This window comes from Schizophyllum commune, assembly GCF_000143185.2.
Source record: "Schizophyllum commune H4-8 unplaced genomic scaffold SCHCOscaffold_14, whole genome shotgun sequence".
NCBI classification, from domain to species: Eukaryota; Fungi; Basidiomycota; class Agaricomycetes; order Agaricales; family Schizophyllaceae; genus Schizophyllum; species Schizophyllum commune.
This window is the reverse complement of record NW_026089551.1, coordinates 803,171-826,580: the sequence shown is the minus strand read 5'-3', so window position 1 is coordinate 826,580 and position 23,410 is coordinate 803,171. Positions and strand designations below refer to the sequence as shown.

At 57.2% G+C, this 23,410-nt stretch overlaps 9 protein-coding genes and 1 non-coding gene across 10 annotated transcripts; 3 read left to right on the top strand and 7 right to left on the bottom strand.

Annotated features, from left to right (window-relative positions):
• Positions 1-259: 259 nt before the first annotated feature.
• SCHCODRAFT_02643236 (ATP-dependent protease La) lies at positions 260-4,966 on the top strand (the record flags this gene model as incomplete). The annotated part of the gene is made up of 14 exons (XM_050346315.1): positions 260-562; positions 631-1,120; positions 1,259-1,359; positions 1,505-1,786; positions 1,849-2,019; positions 2,071-2,317; positions 2,370-2,490; positions 2,550-2,780; positions 2,831-3,116; positions 3,199-3,798; positions 3,859-3,984; positions 4,036-4,366; positions 4,420-4,542; positions 4,598-4,966. The coding sequence occupies 14 exons, from the start codon at positions 263-265 to the stop codon at positions 4,732-4,734; spliced, it is 3,546 nt and encodes a 1,181-aa protein (XP_050197480.1). The 3' UTR covers positions 4,735-4,966.
• A 295-nt stretch (positions 4,967-5,261) lies between these two features.
• Positions 5,262-6,060, top strand: SCHCODRAFT_02673146 (kinase-like protein; the record flags this gene model as incomplete). The annotated part of the gene is made up of 2 exons (XM_003027309.2): positions 5,262-5,848; positions 5,916-6,060. The coding sequence occupies 2 exons, from the start codon at positions 5,262-5,264 to the stop codon at positions 6,058-6,060; spliced, it is 732 nt and encodes a 243-aa protein (XP_003027355.2).
• Positions 6,061-6,316: 256 nt separating this feature from the next.
• SCHCODRAFT_t248 lies at positions 6,317-6,398 on the bottom strand. The gene has a single exon. It is a non-coding gene; the product is annotated as a tRNA-Phe (tRNA).
• Positions 6,399-6,780: 382 nt separating this feature from the next.
• SCHCODRAFT_02556642 (uncharacterized protein) lies at positions 6,781-8,640 on the bottom strand. The gene is made up of 2 exons (XM_003027125.3): positions 8,189-8,640; positions 6,781-8,115 (listed from the first exon to the last, which is right to left on the bottom strand). The coding sequence occupies exons 1-2, from the start codon at positions 8,616-8,618 to the stop codon at positions 6,911-6,913; spliced, it is 1,635 nt and encodes a 544-aa protein (XP_003027171.1). The 5' UTR covers positions 8,619-8,640; the 3' UTR covers positions 6,781-6,910.
• Positions 8,641-9,014: 374 nt separating this feature from the next.
• On the bottom strand, positions 9,015-13,180 carry SCHCODRAFT_02693625 (uncharacterized protein). Its single transcript, XM_003027124.2, has 15 exons — positions 13,036-13,180; positions 12,777-12,924; positions 12,629-12,724; positions 12,436-12,576; positions 12,134-12,379; positions 11,896-12,083; positions 11,159-11,846; positions 10,865-11,107; positions 10,206-10,808; positions 10,126-10,156; positions 9,951-10,076; positions 9,628-9,894; positions 9,431-9,572; positions 9,319-9,381; positions 9,015-9,264 (listed from the first exon to the last, which is right to left on the bottom strand). Exons 1-15 carry the CDS (start codon positions 13,138-13,140, stop codon positions 9,163-9,165), a joined length of 3,189 nt encoding a protein of 1,062 aa, XP_003027170.1. The 5' UTR covers positions 13,141-13,180; the 3' UTR covers positions 9,015-9,162.
• A 455-nt stretch (positions 13,181-13,635) lies between these two features.
• On the bottom strand, positions 13,636-14,881 carry SCHCODRAFT_02753310 (glutathione S-transferase). Its single transcript, XM_050347274.1, has 5 exons — positions 14,542-14,881; positions 14,285-14,482; positions 14,122-14,236; positions 13,964-14,067; positions 13,636-13,912 (listed from the first exon to the last, which is right to left on the bottom strand). The coding sequence occupies exons 1-5, from the start codon at positions 14,703-14,705 to the stop codon at positions 13,708-13,710; spliced, it is 786 nt and encodes a 261-aa protein (XP_050197479.1). The 5' UTR covers positions 14,706-14,881; the 3' UTR covers positions 13,636-13,707.
• An 804-nt stretch (positions 14,882-15,685) lies between these two features.
• SCHCODRAFT_02518677 (glutathione S-transferase) lies at positions 15,686-16,560 on the bottom strand (the record flags this gene model as incomplete). The annotated part of the gene is made up of 5 exons (XM_003027123.1): positions 15,686-15,758; positions 15,810-15,910; positions 15,965-16,079; positions 16,129-16,328; positions 16,390-16,560. The coding sequence occupies 5 exons, from the start codon at positions 16,558-16,560 to the stop codon at positions 15,686-15,688; spliced, it is 660 nt and encodes a 219-aa protein (XP_003027169.1).
• Positions 16,561-16,602: 42 nt separating this feature from the next.
• SCHCODRAFT_02717648 (uncharacterized protein) lies at positions 16,603-17,202 on the bottom strand. Its single transcript, XM_050347067.1, has one exon. It carries the CDS (start codon positions 17,124-17,126, stop codon positions 16,770-16,772), a length of 357 nt encoding a protein of 118 aa, XP_050197478.1. The 5' UTR covers positions 17,127-17,202; the 3' UTR covers positions 16,603-16,769.
• A 346-nt stretch (positions 17,203-17,548) lies between these two features.
• On the top strand, positions 17,549-18,673 carry SCHCODRAFT_02643217 (glutathione S-transferase). The gene is made up of 5 exons (XM_003027308.2): positions 17,549-17,852; positions 17,906-18,105; positions 18,162-18,276; positions 18,329-18,426; positions 18,491-18,673. Exons 1-5 carry the CDS (start codon positions 17,682-17,684, stop codon positions 18,582-18,584), a joined length of 678 nt encoding a protein of 225 aa, XP_003027354.1. The 5' UTR covers positions 17,549-17,681; the 3' UTR covers positions 18,585-18,673.
• A 9-nt stretch (positions 18,674-18,682) lies between these two features.
• On the bottom strand, positions 18,683-22,749 carry SCHCODRAFT_02556628 (ARM repeat-containing protein). The gene is made up of 16 exons (XM_003027122.3): positions 22,501-22,749; positions 21,865-22,374; positions 21,590-21,815; positions 21,438-21,539; positions 21,227-21,383; positions 20,799-21,177; positions 20,649-20,743; positions 20,360-20,587; positions 20,237-20,306; positions 20,077-20,182; positions 19,953-20,024; positions 19,842-19,903; positions 19,696-19,795; positions 19,555-19,649; positions 19,369-19,502; positions 18,683-19,319 (listed from the first exon to the last, which is right to left on the bottom strand). The coding sequence occupies exons 1-16, from the start codon at positions 22,606-22,608 to the stop codon at positions 18,803-18,805; spliced, it is 2,961 nt and encodes a 986-aa protein (XP_003027168.1). The 5' UTR covers positions 22,609-22,749; the 3' UTR covers positions 18,683-18,802.
• Between the last annotated feature and the right edge of the window lie 661 nt (positions 22,750-23,410).

Below are 23,410 nucleotides of genomic sequence, written 5' to 3'. Positions count from 1 at the left end.
CCGCCTTTATGGTACCTACGACATATGGAGGCCTGCCCCCTTCTGAGAAATTCGGCGACGCAAATCCTGGCTGAGATTAGCTGTTGAGCTTCACACTCATGATCTAGCCTCAGGTCAGGGCCTCAGCAAGCACAAGGCGAGCGCCAGCCAAATCCGAACTCTGGGATGAGTCACGTCCACGTGCATCGGGCATCACCGGACCGCGTTGCCGACGGATGACGCCTTCTCGATCTGCGCGCGTCCAGAGTTGTCAGACGCGACGATGGACGGTGGGCGGCGAATGCTCGCCTCACTCGCCCGGCGGGCCCTGCGCCCTCAACGAACAGCCCAGACACCATGGCCGCACTCCAGACTGCCTCCCGCGCTCCCCATCTCCACGACGCTCGCCCGCGCTCTGTCAGCCTCCGCCATCGCGCGCCAGCCGCGCGCACCGCCCTCGTCCAACGGCTCAGGCGCGCCGCCGCCTCCTTCGACACCCGCACGGCCCTCTGTACCCGCGGAGTACCCACACGTTCTGGCGCTGCCCATCGCGCGGCGGCCCCTCTTTCCCGGTTTCTACAAGGTGCGCACCCACCGTACTTCCTGGCTTACTCAGCCCTCGCGCCTTGCTGACTCGCCGTCCGCCCCCAGGCAGTCGTCATCCGCAACCCCGGCGTCGTCGCGGCCATCAAGGACATGATGGCGCGCGGGCAGCCTTACCTCGGCGCTTTTCTCCTCAAGGACTCGGCGGCGGACGCGGACGTGATCGAGTCGCTCGACCAGGTGCACGACGTCGGTGTGTTTGCGCAGATCACGAGCGTGTTCGCTCCGGCGCAGGGGCAACAGGGCAAGGACGGCGAAGAGGAGGGCCTCACGGCTGTTCTCTACCCGCACAGGAGGATACGGATTACCAGTCTCGTCAAGGGTGTCGCTCAGGTTGAGGATGCGCCGGACGCTAAGCTGGAGGGCGTAGACACGGTCACGGTTGACGCTGTTACGGATGCTGCAGCGGCGGAGAAGCCTTCGGAGGCGCCTGCGACGGCGACGGCGACCGAGGAGGCCGTCACCTCGCAGGACGCATCGGGCCAGGAGACTACCCAGGACGCCATCCCGACGCCGCCAGCCAGCGAGGCCGGTGATGGTGCGTGACGCGATCCCTGCTTTCGGTTCTGTGACTGACAAACAACCTTTCCTTCCTTGACATGCAACCTTTGCTTCCTGACATATCCTTTCCTTCCGCTGTCACTGCCGCCGCCTTCCTTGCTCCCGATCATCACAGATTCTCAGCCCCCGCCTGCCTCCGCGCACACGGCCTTCCTCCACTCGCACGCCGTCTCGGTCGTTGCAGTGGAGAATGTCACTACGGCGCCGTACGACAAGGTGAGCGTCTTTACCCTTCATCATCTTCATCACCTGCGTATACGCAGGCACATGCACTGCATATAGCTGCAGCCGTTTACTCAGTCAAGCTCCGTCCCACTCGTGCTATTCGTCAACATGAACCCTTCGCTAACACATTTTGCAGGATGCACCTGCCCTCCGCGCTCTCATGGCCGAGATCGTCAGCGTCTTCAAGGATATTGCGCAGCTTAACGCACTGTTCCGTGATCAGGTCGCCAATTGGAGCGTCAACCAGGTTGCTGCCAACGTCTTTGACGAGCCGGACAAGCTTGCGGACTTCGCCGCTGCCGTGAGCGCGGGCGAGGTATCTGAGCTCCAGGCTGTACTCGAGGCGACGGATGTGCAGACACGGTTACAGCAGGCGCTGCTGGTGCTGAAGAAGGAGCTCATCAATGCGGAATTGCAGGTGAGTCCGGCGCCTCTTCTGAACACTGTCCTGTCGCCGGTGCTAACCTCTTTTTCACTCAGTCCAAACTTGCCCGTGACGTCGACTCCAAGATCGCGAAGCGCCAGCGCGAGTACTATCTCATGGAGCAACTCAAGGGCATCAAGAAGGAGCTCGGCATGGAGTCTGACGGCAAGGACAAGCTCATCGAGAAGTTCAAGGAGCGCGCAGCGCAGCTGAAGATGCCTGAAGGCGTAAGTGCCAATTAACTCACTTGCCAGTCTATCGTCTAACGAAAGTAACAGGTTCGTAAAGTCTTCGACGAAGAACTCTCCAAGCTCGCGTCCCTCGAGCCCGCGGCTAGTGAAGCGAACGTGACGCGCAACTACCTCGAGTGGCTTACGCAGATCCCATGGGGCAAGCATTCGAAGGAGAACTACAGCATCGCGCATGCGACGAAGGTGCTCGATGAGGATCATTATGGCCTGCAGGACGTGAAGGACCGCATCCTCGAGTTCATTGCCGTGGGCAAGCTTAGGGGTACGGTGGGAGGTGAGTGTGCTTGCTTTTCAGGATGGGAGGACGTAGCTTATGTGATGCATAGTCGCTGCTGGTACGAACAAGACTGGCACGGGCAAGATCATCTGCCTTGTGGGCCCGCCTGGTGTTGGCAAGACCTCGATCGGCAAGAGCATCGCGCGCGCTTTGGATCGGCAGTTCTTCAGGTAGGGCAAATTCGTGCTGTGCGTCGTTGCGAAGTCGCTTACATGCTCCCGCTCTCCAGGTTCTCCGTCGGTGGTCTTACGGACGTTGCGGAGATCAAGGGTCACCGCCGCACCTACGTGGGCGCCCTGCCAGGCAAGATCATCCAGGCCCTTCGCCGCGTGGGCACGGAGAATCCGCTTGTGCTCATCGACGAGGTGGACAAGGTCGGCCGCGGCATCAACGGCGACCCGAGCAGTGCGCTGCTCGAGATGCTCGACCCGGAGCAGAACTCAGGGTTCATGGACCATTAGTGCGTTGCCCTTCCGTACCTTCGTATTTTTGCTAAATTACTCCACACAGCATGGACGTCCCCGTCGACCTCTCGCGCGTCCTCTTCGTGTGCACGGCCAACACGCTCGATACGATCCCGGCTCCTCTGCTCGACCGTATGGAGGTGATGGAGGTCTCGGGCTACGTGCTCGAGGAGAAGATGGTCATTGCATCGCGGTACCTCGCCCCGCAGGCAAAGGAGGGCGCGGGCCTGAAGGACGCGGACGTGGAGCTCGAGGAGAACGCGGTGGACCGGCTGATCAAGTACTACTGCCGCGAGAGTGGGGTGCGCAATCTGAAGAAGCATGTGGAGAAGGTGAGTTATAGTCCATGCCTGGGGGATGGGACGGGGATATACCGGAGGCAGAGGGATGGATCGCTGATGCGGATACTTTCAGATCTTCCGCAAGGCGGCGCTCAAGATCGTGCAGGACCTCGGTGAGGAGGGACTCCCGGAGCCGGGCACGAAGCCGGCAAAGGCGGACGCGCGCGCTTCTTCGGCGGCGGATGAGCGTTTGGTTGAAGCTGTCCAGGACAACGAGCCCGCATCTGCGTCTGAGGCCGCACAGGCCGGTGAGGACGAGGCAGCGAGGAAGGCGCGCGTAGCGGGTGCCTCTGCTATCCCGAAAAACGCTGCCCTCAAGACTGACGCCAACGAGCGCGTGAAGGAGGCCGTCCAGGACGACGAGCTGGCGTCCGCATCTGTCGAGAAGCAGGCGGGCGAGGACGAGGCGGCGCGGTCAGCGCGCGTTGCGGGTGCAGAGACGGACCCGGCGGCGCCGCAGAGCAGCTTCGACCCCGCGTCAGCGAAAACCGGTTTCGACTCGGCCGCGGCGGCGAAGGACGGCGAGGACAGCACGGTCGCGTCGACTGAGCCGGCGTCGAATGCGCCAGGTGCGCCGGCTGAGGATCCGGAGAAGGAGGTAACGACGGTCGAGCGCGCGCCGATGAAGGTGCCGGACTATGTGCATGTGCGGATTACGGCGGATAACCTGAAGGTGGGTGGTGGTCTCGGGCTGAGGGCGATGAGGGGGCTGAGGCTGATGCGTTTCGTGCAGGACTATGTCGGGCCGCCCGTTTACCAGAAGGACCGCATGTATGCTCGTCAACCGCCTCCAGGTGTGAGCACCGGTCTCGGCTACCTCGGTAATGGGTCTGGCGCTGTAATGCCCATCGAGGCGATCGTAAGCTTGTTCTGACAAGACCATCCAAATGTTGACTAACCTCGTCCGCAGAGCATGCCCGGCAAGGGTGGTCTCCAGCTCACCGGCAAGCTCGGCGAGGTCATCCGCGAGAGCGCGCAAATTGGCCTGAGCTGGGTGAAGGCACACGCGTACGAGCTCGGGCTCACCGACGCGCGCGGCTTCACGGCGAGTGCGTTCGAGGAGGCGGAGGACGATGCGGCGAAGGCGGAGCCCCGGCGCGGGGAGCCTTTCCTGACCGACCGCGACATGCACCTGCATATGCCCGAGGGCAGCATTGGCAAGGAAGGCCCGAGCGCGGGCACGGCGATCCTGACGGCGCTGGTCAGCTTGTTGACAAGGACGCGGGTGAACCCTGATATTGGTGGGTGCTGCAAATGTGGTGGGAATTGTGGGTTGCTGACAAGATGCTTGCAGCTATGACGGGTGAAATCTCGCTTGTGGGCCAGGTTCTGCCTGTTGGTGGCTTGAAGGAGAAGATCCTGGCGGCGCACCGTGCGGGGATCAAGACTATCATCGCGCCTGCGGCTAACCGCTCTGGTGAATAATCCACATACTGCATGGAGGATACGAAGAGGACTAACGCTTATGACAGACATCGAGGACAAGGTCCCCGAGAGCGTCAAGACCGGCATAAGGTTCGTGTACGTCGAGGACGTGCGCGAGGTGCTCGAGGAGGTCTTCCGCGGCGAGAAGATTGTCGATGTCTGGAGGGAACGCATGCCGTGGTAGATGGGGATCGACGGGCTGGAGACATCTAATGTGCGCGCCTAGCGCGCTCGATGTGGCATGGGTAGAGCAGGGACGGCGCGGGCGGATGCCTTACGAGGCGTCCTCGCCCGAGGTGCTGCAGGGTCCCTTGAAGCCCGCCGCGTAGTGTGGCTACAGTAGAGCTTAGTATGTTATCGCGTACTCACTGTATATTACGATCAGCAAGACTCGTTATCGCAACTCTCTTTTCTAAGATGGTCTTTGGCACGTTCGCTCGGGCTGGCGCTCGCAAGCCTTGTTACGGCAGCTCGGTGAGTGCCGGCCACATATGGGAGGCGAACCGAGACCAATGTTCGTCTTGCCTCTTGCCACTTGCCACATCGCCCGTACTTAACATTTGCCTCAAGCAACAAAGTCTGCCTCTGCTTGACATACTCGCGAATATGGTATCGCTGTTTCATCGCATCCTCATATGGGTCCTTCGACTATTTCCCCACGACAAGCGCGCTCGGTTCTGGCATCGAATGGAATGCTCTGCCTTCAAGGTGATGGGTATCGCGCTCCCGCTTGGTGTCTTCCTCAAGCATACACATTACGATTATGAAGCCAAAGTTCTTCCCTATGTCGCCAAGCACACGACCATTCCCGTGCCTACCGTCATCGACACCCTACACCTTGGCGATGACCATTTTCTCATTGTTATGTCCGAGATCCCAGGCAGCGACCTCGACTCGACGTTCCGAGACATGACGGAGGAGCAGACAGCGCATGTCGTGCGGCAGCTCTCCGGCCTTCTGGCTCAGATACGCGCCATACCACCCCCGCAGACAGGTGTTTGTGCTTTGGGTGGCGGGGGGATACGCGACAATCGGCTGTCATTCGCCATGAAGCCCTGGGGCCCATTCTCTTCCGTGCCCGAGTTTCACGACTATCTGGTGCATCGCTCCGAGCTTCGCCTCGACGAATGCGAGCACCCTGAGGAGGTTCTCTCTGTAATCAAGAAAAGTCATACAAAGACTCATCGGGTGTGCTTCACGCATAACGACTTCCATCCCGGAAACATCATGGTCGACGATGACTTCAACGTCACCGGGCTGGTGGATTGGGAAATGTCGGCGTGGATGCCTGAATATTGGTACGTGTTGTTGCCCTGCGAATCAGCGAATCTGTTGAGAATTCACAAACTGATTCGAATGATCTAGGGAGTATACGAAGGCCCTCTACCTACCGTACTATAAGTCAAAGAAGGCAAAGTGGTACGAGATCATGACGAGGATCTTCCCACAGTACGACGACGACCTTTCGGCAGAAGTCGAGATCTTCAATTGGAGGAGGTGTTATAACTGAAGTCAGGATACGCTTCATAAATTCGAGCATAACTACAGACACCATATGACGTGCATGCGCGCAGTTTGTAGATTCTGCGCCGAGGGCTGAGTTGCGAACTCGATGCTCGGGGGCGTACTTGTTGGCTGGGATTCTATCAACTCGAAGGCACCTTGGACTCTGAGCGTCTTGATGGGACTGCTCGAAACCCTAGGTCAGTGGTTTGTGTTCTTCACTTGCCTCTTGAGGGCAAAAACAGAGGAAATACCCAAGTTTATGGCATGACCGCGGATTGAACGCGGGACCTTCAGAAACCTCTAATCTTCAGTCTGCTGCTCTCCCAACTGAGCTATCACGCCGTTGTCGTTGTAAGTATGTGATTGAGTGGTATAGCTATGCGCTCGTATGGAAGATGGTACTCACCGATAGATAAACAGAGAGGGGAGCTCAAAAAGCTAGGGCAGTGGACCGAGGCAAGCAGTCTCGGTATTTTCCGAGACCTAAGTTTGACCTGACTTCCCAAGTCGTACATATATATGGACACGTTGGAACGAGAAAGTGGGTAATGTTGGTCAAGGCAAAAGGATATCGCACTCAGCCCTTCAGCGAAATTGTACATGGTCTAGGTGGTAATATCTAGAGGTCATATTTGGCTGGTGAAGACCGAGGTCGCTGCTTCATTGTCGCTGTCCTCGCTGGCTGGTGCCGAAAGGACTAAAAGCCTTCTTCCGCAACATCCTCCGAGTGATGATCTGGACGAAACCACTGGCCAGGCATGAGAGAAAAGCCTAAACTTCACTACAAGGATGTGAGCTATCGAGCAGCAGGGATGATGCCACCGAAAGACTTACCAGCACCCATCCATAAGCAATTACGGTGAGGGTGACAACGGCCTTATACGAAACCTCCCGCGCACTTCCACGGAGTCCACCACTTTTGCCATGCACCTCTCAATATTGTCGTTCCATCCAAAGCTGGTGCTCGACATTCCTGCAATACGCATGTCCAGCACAAATCGCTTCAGCGGGTATCCCATCTCGCGCCGTGCTTCGGCCAGCCTGACCAGCGCGGTGGCATTGAAGCAGTCCGGCCTCCCGCCGAGCTCCAGGCTCTCCAGAAGAGGGAGTAGGCGCGGCCTCCCTGCGCTGTCAGGAGTGCTGAGCAAGTCGATGAATTTATCTGTGATCGGCACAGTGCGATATGCGTGCACACTAAGAAAGGTCAATTCCTGCAGCGAGTCGCTGTAAAGCGCCCTCATAACGGGTGAAGACGGGTTTTCCAGCACGAGGCGACGGAGCGGGCACGCGGAGCGGGTCAGGAGATTGTCAAATCCGATGTTAGCCCTAGTCAAGAATCCGTAAAAGAAGTACACAGCGCAGTCCTGCAGAACCGGTGTGGTGATGCCGCTGAGCAGGCCGATGTCGCTCTCGCGGGAGAGGCTGAAGGTGGCGGTGTGCAGGCGTGGCAGGATAATGTGTGACCTGGGCAGGTACATCTGGCCAGGGCCGAACTGCGACGTATCCGCATATTCCCACTTCACGAGGTTGGGACAGCGCTGCAGATACGCCAAGGCATAGTCGCAGGGCAGGAATGTTTCTAGTTCCTCGACGTGGTCCCATGGCAGATCGGAAAGCATGTCAGTCCGGCCCAGATCGTGCGGGCCTCCACGCAAACTGACCCTTCGCAAGGCTGTCAATCCTTCGAAAAGCCCCATTGCGCTACATGCGGCAAGAACGTGAACATCGCCGTCCACCTTCTGCAGATGGGTTAATCGCCGGCCGTCTAGCTTTGCAAGCACCCTGCGCGCTCCTTCGGATAGCCCGCCGCCTCCTGACTCGAATTCTACTTCGGTCCAGCGATGCGCATGCTCGATGAGCAGATCCAGCGCCTGCATCCGCTTGAGATCTGGCGTGGAGACAGTATCGAGGTCATATGCTAACACGCAGTGCCGCAGCGGTAGGTCGCCGGAGTACTCAAGAAACGCCCGAAGGCGAATGAGGAGGTTTTCGAGATTTGATTCTCCGTATCTGCTGAACTCAAAGTGGTTCCACACCGAATGCAAGCCGAGGACAGTTTCTGAGGGGAGCAGTCAGAACAGTTTCTCACATGGGTCGTGTTACTCCGTGCGCGACACGCCGGTTCGGCTTACCTCTCCAGACATTGCACACGGAGCTCAAGATAAGCGGAGGGCACCGATCAACAAAGAGATTTATGCTCTCGTCACCGCAGTACATCTTGAAGATGATCGATAGGATCTCCGGAGGTAACTTGCGAACCGGTGCGAGATACGCCTGCTGAACACTTCGCAGTGCCTTCAACTCTCGCTCGCCTTCGTGCAGTTGGGCGACTAGGTCCATCAATTCTTTCGCTTTGGCGCCTATTTCTGCGAGACACTCGTCCGTCCGCGCGATGGCCTGACCTATGCGCTCGTTTTCCGCGCTCAAAAGAAGGCGCCCGGTGCGGAGGATGGTGTTCTGGGGACCCGGAGGGGGTATGTCGAGTTCGACATGACAAGCCTTGTCGCATGCGTTGCAGAGAGAGAGATCACGATGATAGCCTATAAGGAACGTTTCTACCATGTCGGAGGATGGAAGTTGGGGTAGAGTAGGTAGATCACGCGGAGAAGCCGGACCGAGCCGTCGTGCGTGTCGGCGATAACCGAAAGCTTGTGGCGGGGTTTGGATTGACCAGGATTACCGCGGAATCGAACTACGTTGGGATCCTCAGAGTTCAGTGGCAATCCTGGTTAATCCGACTGATGCGATCAGGCTCTATGTGAGCGACGATATCGTGAAAGGAGCGTCTCGACCATGTCGGGCGCTCCTGGGAGTTAGAAAGATTGTAGGGAGAAGCCTGTCGGCAATGGCCGAAAAGCGTCGACGGCGCTCGTCCGCAGACAAAAAGGAAAATATTGATGTTGCCGTCAGTGACAGTGCTAACGGCGGCCTCGCAGGCCAGAGCGTACTCGAGCATCATTCGACAATATCAACGGATTATCAGCCCTCAAAGCATTGCAGGGCCGTGTATCCGAGGTGAAGTTTGCAGAGTTACATATTACATCGAGCAGGTCAGTCAGTATCAATACCGACAAGGAGGTATCCCACATGAAGTGGGGCCCGCCGGTTACCTCTTCTCGCGCACAAAAATGTGCAGCGTCAGGAAGCTCGCGATTGTGAAGGCGCCGAAGAAGATGCCCAGCAGAGCGACGTTCGGCCACCAGAACGACTATGAAGTGCATCAGCTGTTGACCTCACGATATCGGGTCCACCAACAACTTACGCCTGCCCTGAACCCAAATATCGACAGAATTGTCGCGGCCGGGACATCGATATCCACGCCGAACTAGGTGAGGGTCAGTCTTTGCAGTCGTTGTTGCATGCGCGGGTCGTACCTTATGCTCCTTGAGCGTCAGGTAGCGCAGCTCGTTGACTGCGAGTGCCTCGTACGCCGCGTGGAAGAACGAGATCGTATGCAGCCACTGCAGCACCGGGCCCAGTGAGTCGCGATTGATGAGCAGCCCAGTGAAGAGGAGGCTGCGTTGTTCGGTCAGCACCGCACACTCCCTCGACCGAGCACACAAGTCCTCACTTGAAAAGCATCACCAACGTGCCGACCAAGCTCGCCACGCCCACCGTCTCAAACGCGACCGATAGCCACAGGACCAGGCTCGCTGTCGTCAGATTGAACATCACGAGCACAAGCATGAACTTCCAGAAGCCCGCCACGGAGGGCACGAGCCCGACGAGCGAATATACGATGCCACCAAAGAGTAGGGGCGGGACGAGGCGCAGCGGCAGGATGTCGAAGAGGACCTTGCTGGCGAAATAGGTGAAGGAGGAGTAGTAGCCGTTGGCTCTGAAAAAATATAGGTCAGTCAGCGGAGGCGCGGATACCCAATAACAATGATTGACCTTTCGCGCATGAAGAGGATACGCTCGTTTGCAAACAGGCCTAGGCTGGAGAGGCAGGAGAAGCCAAAGAGGGCGAGGGTGAAGAAGAAGATTCCCAGCCTATTCTGGAAGCCCGAGATGTCGTTGCTGCAGGGAGCAGTCAGCATCGTCAAAACTAGCAACTGTAAACACGTACGTTACATTGTGGAAGAAAAGGCCACAAATGACTGTAAGACAGTCAGTCACTTCTTAACAGCGACGAGCAAGGTCACTCACGCGCCAACCCAATCGCCGACAAGTAGTGCGCAGCCAGCAGATACGGGTCTCGGTACAGGTTCTTGAACGCCCTGCCACTCAGAATCCTGAACTGCGTCCCCCAACTCGCCCGCTTGCGCCCACGCAGCAACGTCGTCTCCGCTGCCACATCCGGTAGCTCCCCATTCGCGCCCCGCTCCGCATCCCGCGCATCCGCCTCGCTATTCTCCCTCCGCACGCGCTCGCCCTCCTCACGGATCGCCCGCGCCACATCGCTCTCCGCGTACGCGTCGACGAGGTTCTGCAGCCGCGGCGTGACCTCGTGGCCGCCGACGTGCCGCCGCGCGGAGTCGAAGATGGCAGAGGCTTTCTTGCGGAGGGAGGAGGCGAAGGAGGCGGATTGGGAGGAGGCGGAGTTCGGCCGCGTCTGGAGTTCGGTTTCCTCGGTGGGGGAGGCGCTGCCGCCAGATGCGGAGCGCGCGCCGCCAGGGAGATGGACATGGTGCGCGAGGCCGCGCTCTTCATCACGAAGGTTGTCGTGGTCCTCGGAGGACGAGGGCGGATCGAGGCTTGCACTGTCAGGTGCGGGCTGTATTTCGAGAGTGGCCTGCATCGTGAGGTCGACTGCAATGATGTCAGCACAGGCCGGGATAATGGCTATGACGCTCAGGTGTACGCACTCAAGAAATCCGCAATATTGAACCCGGGAGGGCAGGGCTGATCGATGGACTCAAAGTACGCTTGGCATTTGTTGTACTCGCCAGAGTAGACCATCTTGCCGAGCGCAAGGACAACGAGCTGGTCGAACATGGCGACGATGTTGCTGCGAGGTTGATGGATCGTGAAGATAACTGTGCAGTTGTAGTTGCGCGCAAGGGAAACCAAACTGTCGACGACGTTGAAGGCATTGAACGCGTCGAGACCTAGCAAGTGCATTAGTACATGTATCAGCGACTGAATTCCTGTTCACGCACCGCTCGTAGGCTCGTCGAGGAACAAGATCGAAGGACTTGTCACAAGCTCGCAAGCGATGGATACTCGCCGCTTCTCACCACCGGATATCGACCTATGCCCCGAATCGCCAATCCGCATGTCCTTGATCCCCAATATGCCCAGCTCGTTCATCGTCTCCAGCGTCCTAAACTTCTTCGCCGCCAGACTCATCTCCCTCGGCAGGCGCAACAGCGCACTATACAGCACCGTCTCGTACACCGTCAGCGTGCTCATCAGCGTATCCTCCTGGTCCACGAAGCCCGACACCGCCTTGAACTCCGCGTCGCGCACCTCGCGGCCGTTAACGAGCATCGTCCCGCTGACCGAGCCACGCTTGTTCTTGCGTGCGAGGATGTCGAGGAAGGTCGACTTGCCCGCGCCGGAGGCGCCCATGATCGCCATGACCTGCCCGGGCTTGACCGCGCCGGTGATACCATCGAGGATGGTGCGCCCGCCGAGGTTGTAGCTGACGTTCTCGAAGTAAAGCGAGGCGGGGACGTGCTCGGACATGAGCTTCGCAGCCTCGGACTCGGGGAGCCGGATCTTGCCCAGATCGCCAGTGCGCGTGCGCCCCATATACCAGACGAAGGTGGCGACGATGATGACGGCCAGGAGCGCGCCGGATGCGCTGAGCGCAACCCACTTGGTGTTGGGTGGCTTCTCTGGACGCTGTCGCCAGAGTGAGAGCATGTAAAAGGAATATGAAGAGGTTCCTTACCACATAACCGGGGACTTGAGAGTAGTGCAGGCACTCGCCACCCTGGCAATTCAGCGTGATGTACGAATCACCAAAGATGTCGGTAATCAGTCCGTTCATCGCAGGCTCCTCGAACTTGCACCCATGGCCGGACTCGCAGCTGAACTTGGCGGGTCCCTTGATATCTTCCTTCAAGAAGTCACTGATATCTGCGTCCACATCAGACCACCGAGCACATCGTACGCCCAGCCGCACGTACCAACACTGCCAGCCTCGCCGCAGATAAAGCGGCCTGGTATACAGCTACACTGAATCTTCTCGCAATTGTATGTGGTCGTGTTCTTGTCGTAGGTCGTCTCACGGGAGGACACACATTCATCGAGGCCGCAGTAGAAGCTCTCTTGCTGAGCAGTCCAGAACTGGAAGTCGCAAGACTTGGACGGTGCGTCGCAGCTGAATGTAACCTGAGGTGGTCGGTCAGGGAGCATGTCGAGGATCTTGCGGTCTACCAGGGAGGGGATGTGTCAGTCATAGCACCACTGTTCGGGTAGGCGTACGCACTCGTTACATCGCACATTTGATGGTTGTTGAATACCGTGTCGCCGCCCTTGTAGCATGTCATGTTCTGTACACCATCCGCATCGCTGTCCGCGGGCTGGCCGTAGAGCGGGAAGCCGATACAGGCGTCGTCTGCTTGGCAGACTGTATCGGGCGTCAGCACCCACTTGCTACCGTCTATGCCTCAGCCACGCACCATTGCAGTTGATTCCGGTCCATCCGTCCTTGCACTCGCACTCCTGCCCATCCTCACGAAGCCTGCGATGGTCGCCGTCGGCGAGGGAGTCGCATTCTGTTCTTCAGGCGTCAATCGAAAGCTTGGGGAGCAAGGGGGAATAGCGCACGCGGAATGAGACAGTCGATGCCTCCCCATCCCGGGGGACACTTGCACTGGCCGTCGTATTCGTTACATTCGCCGTATTGACCGCATGTAAAGGCAGGAAGTAGACAGTTGAAGCAAGGTGGGCATTTCTCTGCGGCAGATACGGGGGCCTGATCGCGAGTGTACGCATATCCAGGTTTGAAGTGAGGGTGACGGGGTAGAGAAGCAGAAGCATAGCACATCAGCTTCTGTAGCTTAGCAGTATGATGCAGCACACGCACCGATAGTTGACTGCTCGACATAGGCCGTGGAAGACTGTAGTTGCTCGCCGCCGTCACCAGCGGCAGCGCGAGCGCTGCAGCCAGCACACATAACAGGCGCCCCATGGTGGTCAGAGGCAAGAAGGGCGCTTGGCGAGGAGGCGAGGTGTGACACAGGCAAGTGACGCGGGCTGCGGGGGTCGGGCCGGCGGCATCCAACGGCATCTCCCGTGCTCAAGTTGAACTTCCCTCACCAGACCACCATCCTACCACTTTGGTCAAGTGCACGGGGTTTCGGGTGGAGGTCAGGTATGATGATTGATTTGAGCAGAAACCCTCGGGCTCTATGTGCAGATGGCCCAATTTTTGTCCGATCTCATTCTGAACGCGCCGAATATCTGAACTATACTGTAGACTTTCGACCGTAGGTTCACATAACGCGTAACGCGGGGCTGTGAAGTGAACCTAATTGTGAAGAGTAACGCGTAACGAGGCTCTCGGAAGCCCCCCAAAATATTCGATTTTTGGCGGATTTTCCCGAAAAGTTCTCCCCGCGCCAGAAATTCTCTTCTTCCTGCAGTATACGGCTCTTTCATGCTCTCCACAAGGTGTACAGGTATAGTCCAAGGGTGCACAAGCCCCAGAAAGGCTGTTAATCATCATTCATAACGGCTCTCTCCGGGCCGTGAATGATCACCAAAGGAGCTTCACTGCGTAACGCGTAACATGCAGTGAATCTATGGTCGAAAGTCTACAGTACCCCCCAATCAAAGCTACAGTATCCACCCTGACCATCCCAAATACCGAGAAGTAACAACTCATCAATAACTGCGAGTAGGCTTTGACTCCGTCCTCGTTCGCCTGGAAGGAAGGTCGAGAAGTAATTTCGTTGTACCATCTATGAATCACGTCAGCAACATGTCGCCAGCACATTAGAGCCTGCCTTTACCTCGTCACATTCGGCCATCGCCCCGACTCCAGAAAATCGCAGCCACTCATACGCTTCAGACGCGAGGCGTAGGGGACATGGAAGAGATCCGCAAGCGTGAAGGTCTGCAGTGCAAGGTTTCAATTGACATGGAGTTTGCACAAAATACAGATACGCACGTCGTCTCCCATGAACCTCTGGTTGCCGAGTATCTTCTCATATACGTCAAGCTTTTGAGCGAGCAGCGTCTCCGCCTGTTTGTAGAGCTCTCCGTCGCCCGGGAGGCCCTGCCACCTGTTACGGTCGTCGGAACTCGAACGATATCGAGAGCGCAAGACTCACTGCTTATGTACCCTCTCTGTAAAGATCGCCAGGCAGGCTCTGTCAAAGGTGGTCGTCTCGATCGAACAGCCCTGCTCGGCACGCGCAAAGGCGCGAAGGTCGTCAAAAGGAAAGAGCGCCCGCCCGCCCCGGCCAGCGTATTTGCGGCAAAGATAGCGACAGATGGCGCGGCTCTCGAATAAAGAAGCCGTCGTCGTCCTATAAGGAATAAGATGATTCGGCGGGGGACTCGAAGGGTAGGCAGACAAACGATGTACGGGACGCAGCCGAACGGTTGCTTCTCCTTGTACTCGGGCATTTTGTGCTCGTACTTGGTCATGTCGATGTAGACGTATTCGAAAGGAACATTACTCTCCCAAAGCACGAGCGCAACCGACAAAGTCGTGGAAGACAGGTCAGAGCCGTAGAGCATCACAGTCATGGCAACGTTCGGAGACGTGCTCGACGGAGGGATGATGCAGAGTCGATGATTGGTAGCTTAGAGCGGACAGTGTCGACGTGAGGATGGAGTCGTTGTCACAAAGCGCCCTGGCCGAGCAGAATATATGAGACCCATTCTTATCACTGCTGAATAATGTTATGGCCATCCCGCTCCATTGCATTTACCTACAGTTCCGGATGTTCCGAGCGGCAAGAACCAGCGAGCTTGAGGTCCAGAGATAACTGCAAGGGCACTTAAGAAAGGTGGGGGCGCGGATCGTGAGGGTCATGCGATAGTATTCGTTAGGACGAGGGCTCGATATGGCGGCGACAGCCAGTTCGATAATTCAGCGACTCGAGCGTACATGAGAGAGCACCATCATGCACAAGAACCCGACCGCCAGACGTCCATGGACCAGAGGTGGCAACGAGACCAGCATGCATTAGGGAATCCGGACCTGCATTGGTAAGCGTTTTTGTCAGGATGGTCTTGCGCCCGGTTGGCTTCCGTATGTCGACAAAATGTCTCTGCGTAGCTCGTCTATTCATATGTCAGAGAGTCAGACGGATGAGCTGGAAGAGAACCGCAGCAACGGTGATGGGCGCCAGAGTTGAAAGCAATCAAGTCTATCTCCCACGGTCAATGGTTCGGCAACTGCCGACTTTCTGGCTCATCGCATGCGCGCCGCATACCGTCCATCGTAACCCTGCTATCACTTGCTACTCCGTTCCAGAGATTTACTTCGTTTCTTGACCAGATATTCATAGACATGCGAGCCTCCTGATCGCTCAAGCGCTCATGGTTTGCTAGGCCCCAGTACCTTTCGTGCAATGCACATGGCATGTGTTCCCGCATGCAGCTAAAAGATAGACCGAAGTGAGGTCCATCCGTTTCATACGAATTCTCAGTTATGCGCACTTGGTCGAAAGAATATGTCTTACTATATACAACTGGCCCTTACAACGCCCTTGGCCCATTTCTTACGGAGAGATCGCCTTCACACCATCCTTGTTTGCTAACCACGATGGTCGCGACGTAATATCCTTGTACCACCTACCAATCGCATCAGCCTAGTGTTTATGAGCAGCAGAGAGAGTCTATCACCTTGCCACGTTCGGCCTGCCCGACTCCATGAAGTCGCAGTTGACCCGAGGCTTCAGACGCGTTGCATACGGAATGTGGAAAAGATCCGCAAGTGTGAACGTCTACAGCACGTCCGTTCAGAGCAGAGAAGTCTGTTGAGGGATATCGACACTTACATCACCACCCATGAATTTCTGCTTGGCCAGGATCTTCTCATACGCATCGAGCTTCTGACCGAACAGCGCCTCCGCCTCTTTGTAGGCTTCTTCGCTGCCCTGCAACCCCTTCATTCTGTTGCCGGACGTCATGGCATGAACGAGAGCAGAAAGTTCAAACGCACGGTTTGTACACCCTCTCCACAAACATGGCTATCACAGCTCGGTCAAAAACAGTCGTCTCGATTGACATGCCCTGCTCAACGCGTGCGAAGGCCACCAAGTCGTCGAATGGGAAGAGCTCCCGCCCGCCGCGATCGGCGTATTTACGGCAAAGGTAGCGGCAGATGGCACGGCTCTCGAACATGACGAAGCCATCGTCGTCCTAGGATGTATGCAAGCGTGGTGAGCGCCCTGAATGCAGGTAGAGTTTAAGTGATACGCACGATGTAGGGGACGCAGCCGAATGGCTGCTTCTCCACATATTCGGGCGCCTTATGCTCGCCCTTCATCATATCGACTGGATGGTACTCAAAGGGTACGTTGAGCTCGTGCAGCACGAGGGCCACCATCGGGGTGGTGGTAGATAAGTCAGCGCCGTACAGCTTGAGGACCATGGCGATCGTAGGTTGATTATGTCGAGGATTAGAGGATACTTTCGCGCGCGACGTGAGAGGAAGAGGAAGAGGTCGTTGCTACGAAGGCGCCCTGCATCTGCAGTATATAAGAGACACCTCCTTATCACGTCCGTCGATGGCCATCGAGCGCGGTTTCATTGATCCACAATTCGGAATTCACCAAATATAAAGGAGCGGCTAGGAGAAATCTACGCGCGCCAAGGGGAAAAGGGCGCGCGGACCACCAAGGTCATGGGGCTCCATCGATGTGGACGCAGCGCGACCAGGCAACGATAGCGAGTTCGAAGGTTTCGCGCGAGACTTCCAGGCTTTTCAGTCGCTGGCGGTGAGCGTTGGTAGGGGATTGAGTCGCATGTCTTCAGGAGCATATGCTCTCGGTGTATACAGGTAGTCCGGGCCATTCCAGTGCGAAATGGGGGCGGCATTGGGGCGAGGGTGCAGGGCGTCCGGAAGGGCAAGCTTGGGAACGGCGTACTGATGGGATCCTCCAATGTCTTCCCTCCTTCCATTGATTTCCATAGTTCTCTCACATTATCCGCCTCCATTATATGCGTATTTTCGAGGATGCCGTGGGTCAGGCGCGACGATACGGTGGGCGTTGAAAGCAAACAGTGCTCTCTGTCGCAGTCACACCGTGGTCACACCTCGACCCACGCGAATTCGGCAATTGCCGGTCTGACTTGCGTCTCGCACTCATCTCGCCTAAGCTCCTCAATCGCCAGCCTTCGATATTTCCTGCAGATACCACCTGCTAGCTCTCTTGTCAACTCGAAGAAGTATACATATCTACAGGCGAAACCATACTTCCCCTGCTGTACTAGTACTTCATCCGCTCACATGAGCCGAGGTAGCTGATCAGAAGGTAATCCAGATGAAGACCATGAATCGGTTCTCCACTTAGTGAGGATTTCATACTTCATCTTGGCTTGCACTAGCAAAGAAAAAGGGTGGTAGATGCTGATCTTATGACGACGCACGACCGTGGCGCTCCTCCGCTCTAACCAAAATTACTGTGGGAGGCAGTATAAAAGCACCGTGATTGAAGCGCCTCCCTCAAAGAATCTCTATCACACCTTCTTCACCTCCCCCTATCACTCACGATGGTACTCAAGCTCTATGGCGCCGACATCTCGACCACTGGTCCTATGGTGGCTCTGGTCCTGCACGAACTGAACGTCCCGTTCGAGTATATCCAGCTCGACCTCCTCCGCGGAGAGCACAAGCTCCCTGAACACACCCGGAATCAGCCCTTCGGACGCGTCCCATACATCGTGAGCCTTGTTGTTTCCACCTTCCCTGCAGCATCGCTGATGTCCACGAACAGGATGACGACGGCTATATGCTCTTCGAAAGCCGCGCCATATGCCGCTACCTCTGCCGGAAGTACGCTGATCGTGGTGGACGCGCGCTCTACCCAGTGGACGACCTCGATGCCTTCGCGCGCGTAGAGCAAGGCATATCGATCGAGTCATCCGTCTTCGATCCAGCCGTCCGCACTATGTTCACCGAGAAGGTGTACAAGCCGTAAGCCGTACTGACAGTTTCCGCGTCCGATGAGAAGATTCATGCGTCATGCGTAGGATGCTTGGTCTTCCGGGCAGCGATGCGGTCTACGCTGAGGCCTACGCAAAGCTCGACGAGGCGCTCGAAGTCTACGACAAGATCTTGGTGAAGCATCGGTACATGGCCGGAGATGTTCGTGCCCAATCGCATTGCAGGAGCACATTTCTGATGCTGCTACTTTCAGAACTTCAGCTTGGCCGACCTTCTTCATATCCCTTATGCACGGCGCCTGGCACCTGACGTTGGCTGTCGCTTCATGGAGACGAAGCCAAACGTGGCGAGGTGCGTGCTTGGGCTTACGCACAGTACACCACCGCGCTGATCACTTTGACCGTGGTACATCCAGATGGTACAAGGAGATCACGTCGCGATCGTCTGCCCTAGCAAACAAAGACGGAATCAAGGAGGTCTCAGTGAAGGCGTCGGACCGGCATCCCTAGTTTGTAACCACATACGTGTAGTCCTTTCTCCAAATGCCATCTGCCTTGAGGATCGCGTACAAATGAAGCGGGACCTCGGACGCACCGAACTTGCATGCTTCGCTCCAAAGGAATGAACACTGTCGGTATACATATGCTATGATCCTGTCGTAAGTACCTACCCTTGTCATCCGCCTAGCCTCGTATCAGTACGTATCGCAAGCCTACTCCTCCCCTCGCTAGCCAATCTCCTCACCCTCGTCCCCGGTCCACGCGCCAAAGCCCAGATCCTTCACGCTCGATACAGCGACGAGCAGCGGATGATCCTTGTCGAACATCGCGAGCAGCTTCGCCATGTCCTCCAGGCAGAACTCCTCAATCTCCTCCATGAGCGCCATGTCGTCCCGCTCGTCCGCGTCGAACATGCTCCCATCCGCGGCCATCGCCTGCGCGCGCGCAGTCCGCCCCCGGCGACGCTCGGCCATCGCGTGCAGCTGGCGCTTCGTCGCCTCTATCACGGCGTTGTACATCTCATCGCCGATGGCACCGCGGAGGTCGCCGCCGCTCCCGGGCGTATAGCCGGCTTGGGCAGCGATCACGACCAGCGACTCGCCGCAGCACTTGTACAGCGAGCCGAGGAAAGAGGGATCGACTTCCGTTCCGAGGCAGCCGATGATCTGCGCAAGGGCTGCACCGGCCATCGCTGGGGTGAGGGTGCCGCTGTTCTTCCCACAAGCCAGGAGCATTGGTATTAACCTATGAAGAGTGTGAGTGCGGAAGCCGGACGCGCCAAACGAAGGCGTACATTGCGCAAGCTTCCCGCACGCCATCGTGGAAGTAGAAGCGGAGGCATGGGAGCGAGACTTCCAACGTCGGCGCCATGTATGGAGCGAACTTCGGCCCTAGGGTACTGCAATAGATGACAAGCATTTCCAAGGCCTTATTCGGTGGTGAGCACGAGGGGGTAATATCTAGGTGGCCGATAACTTACCTGACACTTGTCTTCAACTTCCGAGGTACGTATACCGATGGTTTCGCCTGCCATGGTGATTGTTTCCCAGCCTTCGCGCTCGGTCTCTTCCTCATCTGGAAGGCATCAGCACACTACCAAGGCGGGTGGCCGATAACCCACCATAAACAGCAACCTCCGCTTTCAAGCCCGCATTGGCAAGTAAGGGGGGCATAACGACCGGAAGGTAGGGCTCGAAATCCGGTCCCATCGCTTGGCATACCTGAAGGAGTGTTAGCCTCGTCAAAGATAACATAGTCCAAGAATACCTTTGCCCACGTTGATGTCAAGTAAAGGGATATCTGCGGGTCTCGCATGTCTTCAGGCGACTCTGCACGCATTGTGAACCAGCGTCGTCCAACCAAAAAAGGCATACTCACTTTGTATCCTGATCAGCTGTTCGCAGAAGTTGGGCGCGTCGGGGATAAAGGTCTCGCGCCCCACAGCAATGGCTGCAGATTGGTGAGTAAAATGGAAAGCGAGCCGAAGTAGAAAGATACCAACCGATGAGACCAGCGCACTCCATCGTCTTTGCCTTCAGCGTGTTGTACTCTGGGCCATGAACCTCTGACAGGACACGTAGCAAAAGCGGCATGATCGTCGAGTAGTACTGGGCCGGGCAATGAGCCGCCGCGCGATAGATTCGGAGAAACTGATGGCTCACCTTGGCGAAAGCGCCCTCGCTAGCATCTGCAACCATCGCTAGTGTAGTGATTGCCTGCTCGTGCACGTATCTGATAGATTCATCAGTACCGCGTCCAAAAACCAAGGCCGCAGATCCGTCTACCTCTTCACGTTATTATTCTTCAGCAGCCTCAGCAACCGCTCCACGATCGGGTCCAAGAACGGCACGAGGGTATCCCGGGCAACACCTTCGCAGAAATTGATGAGGGCGGCCGCGGCGTGAGCGTGCACCCTCGGCTCCGCGTCCTCCAAGGCGGGGACGAGAGCACCAATCAATTCCTGAGGATGTTGCTCCTGGATGATCTCCTCGAGGTCCGTACATAGTTGGCCGCTATAGAAAAAGGGATGAGATGAAGCTCGATGCGGGTGCAGTGCTGGTCGTATACACGTACATGCATTGGCAGGCGGCGTGCCGAACGCGCGGATGGGCGTCGCTGAAGAGCGGGGTTACGAGCCCCACGATGCGCCCTAGTTCGTTCTGCATGATCTATGAAGGGGTTTAGCGTTGTGGACGACGTTGACAGCCAGACGCGCAATTATACCTCGCCCGTGCCCTCTGCAATAGCGGCGATCGCTGCGAGCCCCGCGTGCCGCGAACGCCAGTCGTACGACGCAAGCAGAGACGGTATTTGCTGAAATGCCACAGGGAGCACCGCGCGTCCGCCGATGGCGCATGCGAGGCGGTCCAGCGATTGCTCGTATACTTGCACGTCATCGTCGTCGGATGAGGATTGGGAGGGCTGAGGACGAATGCTCAGGAGGAGAGGAAGGGCAGCAATCGTGACCGTACGTACGTCCTCTTGGAGCCAGTGCTCCGTGTCGTCATCCGACAGCTCGGCCATACCCTCTAAACATGCTCGCACTAGGATAGCCACCCATGCGTCATTTTGAGGCTGGTATCCAGACGAGGGAGCGACAGTGCTGGCACAGCAACGTCAGCTTTCTACATTGTCCCATTGATCGCACCTACCTATTCTCTGGTGGCTTGAACATGGACGGTTTTGCCTCCGTTAGAGAGAGCATAAATTCCAGTGCTGCACTGCGTAGTTTGCGCCTCTCCTCTGCATCTTCATCGTCACCGTTAGGCGTGGGAGACTGACTGGGCGACCGCGGGACTTGGTTCTGCGCTGCCGAAGCGAGAGATCAACGAGCGATCAGCATGCGGGGGATCGAGGGCGTACCGAATGGCTGGAAAGGTTGCGTCACTGTTGGTGTCGGACCACTTTCCACGGGCGGCAAGACGAGCTGTGGCATTATCGATAAAAGAGCGGGAACGTGCGGAGCTGGAGAACCATCAGGAGGAGGGGCGGGGTAGACTTGAGGAGATGCATACCGAATAAAGAGGGGAACGAGGTGGCGAGGGGGGACAGGGTTTCTAACGCTTGAGTGAGGTAGTCGATGCTAGAGGATGCGTTGGGGCCCGCGGCGGGGAAGGGGGAATGTAGAAGGCGGGGGAGGACGTCGAGCATAGCAGGGACGAGGGAGAGGCTTTGAGCACGCTGCGCGCTCTCGCAGTGCGACATGTACGCCACGGATGCGGCGAGGGCTGATTGCCTGACCTGGCGTGATGTCAGTACGAGGAGGATGAATTGCCGACACCGCACGCACCGCACCCGCCTCCTCCTCCTCGTAGCGCAGTCCTCGCAAGAACACACGCAGCACGGCGTCTGTCTGCAAGTCGAGGACGAGGTTCGGGCAGCCGGCAAAGATGGTGTAGGCGCTCTCACGATGCGCGGGCGTCTGCGCGACATTTGCGTCCCCGCCCTCGCCCGCCATGCTGAAGGCGAGCGCCTGGAGCGCGTGCCACGGGCGGCCGCGGCGCATCGCCTGGTTCGCGACGTCGGACACGGTGTCCGCGAGCTTGCGGCGCACGACGCGATCGGGCTCCTGGGTGAGCGCGCGGATCAGCGCGCGCTCGAGCGTGGTGAGCGTCTGGTTGGAGAGATGGTCGTAGAGCGTGAGCCGGTTGTGCTTGGTCGAGTACTGGCGCTTGAAGAGGAAGCGGCGGAGGAGGACGAGGGAGAAGGAGCGCATGACTTCGCTGTCTGCGCCGACTGCGAACTGCGCCAGCGCAAGCAGGTACTGCTCCGGCATGTGCTCCAGCCTCTCATTGACGGCCTAAGCAAGGACATTCCGTCGAGGGGAATCGTTCGTGGTTTGAATAAGGACGATACAAGAGGGATGTGGAGTGTGGGGGAACGTCCGTCAGCGCACAAGCATGTAATGAGGACCTCGAGCACGCACCTTCTCTGCGCTACTTCGAATGTCATTGTCCCCCAACACGAGGTTTGAAAGGATTTGGGTCAGCTCTGCGGTGACCTCCGCGGGTACATTGACCTCGGGTACGTCCATCGCGGGTGCACTCGACTCTGAGCAGCCCGCTACTTTTCACTGATGATAGTGGTTTCCCCGGAGAGAGAAGAAGCGGGGGGACAAAGACCTGGTCTTTGTCCGCGATATTCGAATCGAATCTGGGATTGAGAAGGACAAGAAGCGCTGGCGCACGTGTATCATCGATCAGATTTCTCGTCATTCCCCACGCACGCGGACGCGCTCGCGGTCACATGTTAAGTTGAACTTGACCCGACGGTATCATTTGATGCGAGGGGTGACTTTGGATGGTTCAGTCTGCTATGCGCCCTCAAGTTGCATGCGAAGGTAGGCCGAAGTGAGCTTCATGCATTCTCTCTGTCTTCCCGGCAAGGTCGTACACTGCCGAAGGACTGCCACTGACCATGCTCAAGGATTGTTGAAGGAGTTCAAATGGATACAACGCTGAATCTAGGCTCGTCGCATCCCTAGACTGATCTCATTGTCCAGGCTGGATATAGTTTGTCAGTGGCGATATGTGCGTACTTATAATGAATTGATGGTTCTTGAAAGACAGCGCGGTGCAGGTGCCGAGAGATATGATCCATTCTATACTACAAGGTGGGCTGTAAGTAGCCCACATACAGCTCAATCGCCTGAGTTGGATTAACCAGGATTGTCACGGAACTAAACCGATCCCGACCTGCTGGAGTTCCGTGTCAATCCTGGTTAATCCAATGACCGATCACTTTTGCCTGCCGGTTAAAGTTGACGCCACATGTTACTATGTATATTTTTTTTTTGTTCGGCCGCTGCCGGCCAGAGCACTCAACCTGCATTCATT

Excerpts from the sequence above, each read along its gene's own strand:
- SCHCODRAFT_02556642 (XM_003027125.3), bottom strand. The coding sequence starts at position 8,618 with ATGGTAGAAACGTTCCTTATAGGCTATCATCGTGATCTCTCTCTCTGC. Across the intron at positions 8,116-8,188 it reads CGTGTGCAATGTCTGGAGAG|AAACTGTCCTCGGCTTGCAT; the intron begins GTAAGCCGAACC and ends TGCTCCCCTCAG.
- SCHCODRAFT_02693625 (XM_003027124.2), bottom strand. The coding sequence starts at position 13,140 with ATGGGGCGCCTGTTATGTGTGCTGGCTGCAGCGCTCGCGCTGCCGCTG. Across the intron at positions 9,895-9,950 it reads ATCCTCTTCATGCGCGAAAG|AGCCAACGGCTACTACTCCT; the intron begins GTCAATCATTGT and ends ATATTTTTTCAG. Across the intron at positions 9,573-9,627 it reads ACGTTGGTGATGCTTTTCAA|CCTCCTCTTCACTGGGCTGC; the intron begins GTGAGGACTTGT and ends CGAACAACGCAG.
- SCHCODRAFT_02753310 (XM_050347274.1), bottom strand. The coding sequence starts at position 14,705 with ATGACTGTGATGCTCTACGGCTCTGACCTGTCTTCCACGACTTTGTCG. Across the intron at positions 14,068-14,121 it reads AGAGGTTCATGGGAGACGAC|ACCTTCACGCTTGCGGATCT; the intron begins GTGCGTATCTGT and ends CTTGCACTGCAG. Across the intron at positions 13,913-13,963 it reads CGATGGCCGAATGTGACGAG|ATGGTACAACGAAATTACTT; the intron begins GTAAAGGCAGGC and ends CGTGATTCATAG.
- SCHCODRAFT_02717648 (XM_050347067.1), bottom strand. The coding sequence starts at position 17,126 with ATGGAGGCGGATAATGTGAGAGAACTATGGAAATCAATGGAAGGAGGG.
- SCHCODRAFT_02643217 (XM_003027308.2), top strand. The coding sequence starts at position 17,682 with ATGGTACTCAAGCTCTATGGCGCCGACATCTCGACCACTGGTCCTATG. Across the intron at positions 18,106-18,161 it reads ACCGAGAAGGTGTACAAGCC|GATGCTTGGTCTTCCGGGCA; the intron begins GTAAGCCGTACT and ends CGTCATGCGTAG. Across the intron at positions 18,427-18,490 it reads ACGAAGCCAAACGTGGCGAG|ATGGTACAAGGAGATCACGT; the intron begins GTGCGTGCTTGG and ends TGGTACATCCAG.
- SCHCODRAFT_02556628 (XM_003027122.3), bottom strand. The coding sequence starts at position 22,608 with ATGGACGTACCCGAGGTCAATGTACCCGCGGAGGTCACCGCAGAGCTG. Across the intron at positions 21,178-21,226 it reads TTCAAGCCACCAGAGAATAG|CACTGTCGCTCCCTCGTCTG; the intron begins GTAGGTGCGATC and ends TTGCTGTGCCAG. Across the intron at positions 19,796-19,841 it reads TGACATCAACGTGGGCAAAG|GTATGCCAAGCGATGGGACC; the intron begins GTATTCTTGGAC and ends ACACTCCTTCAG.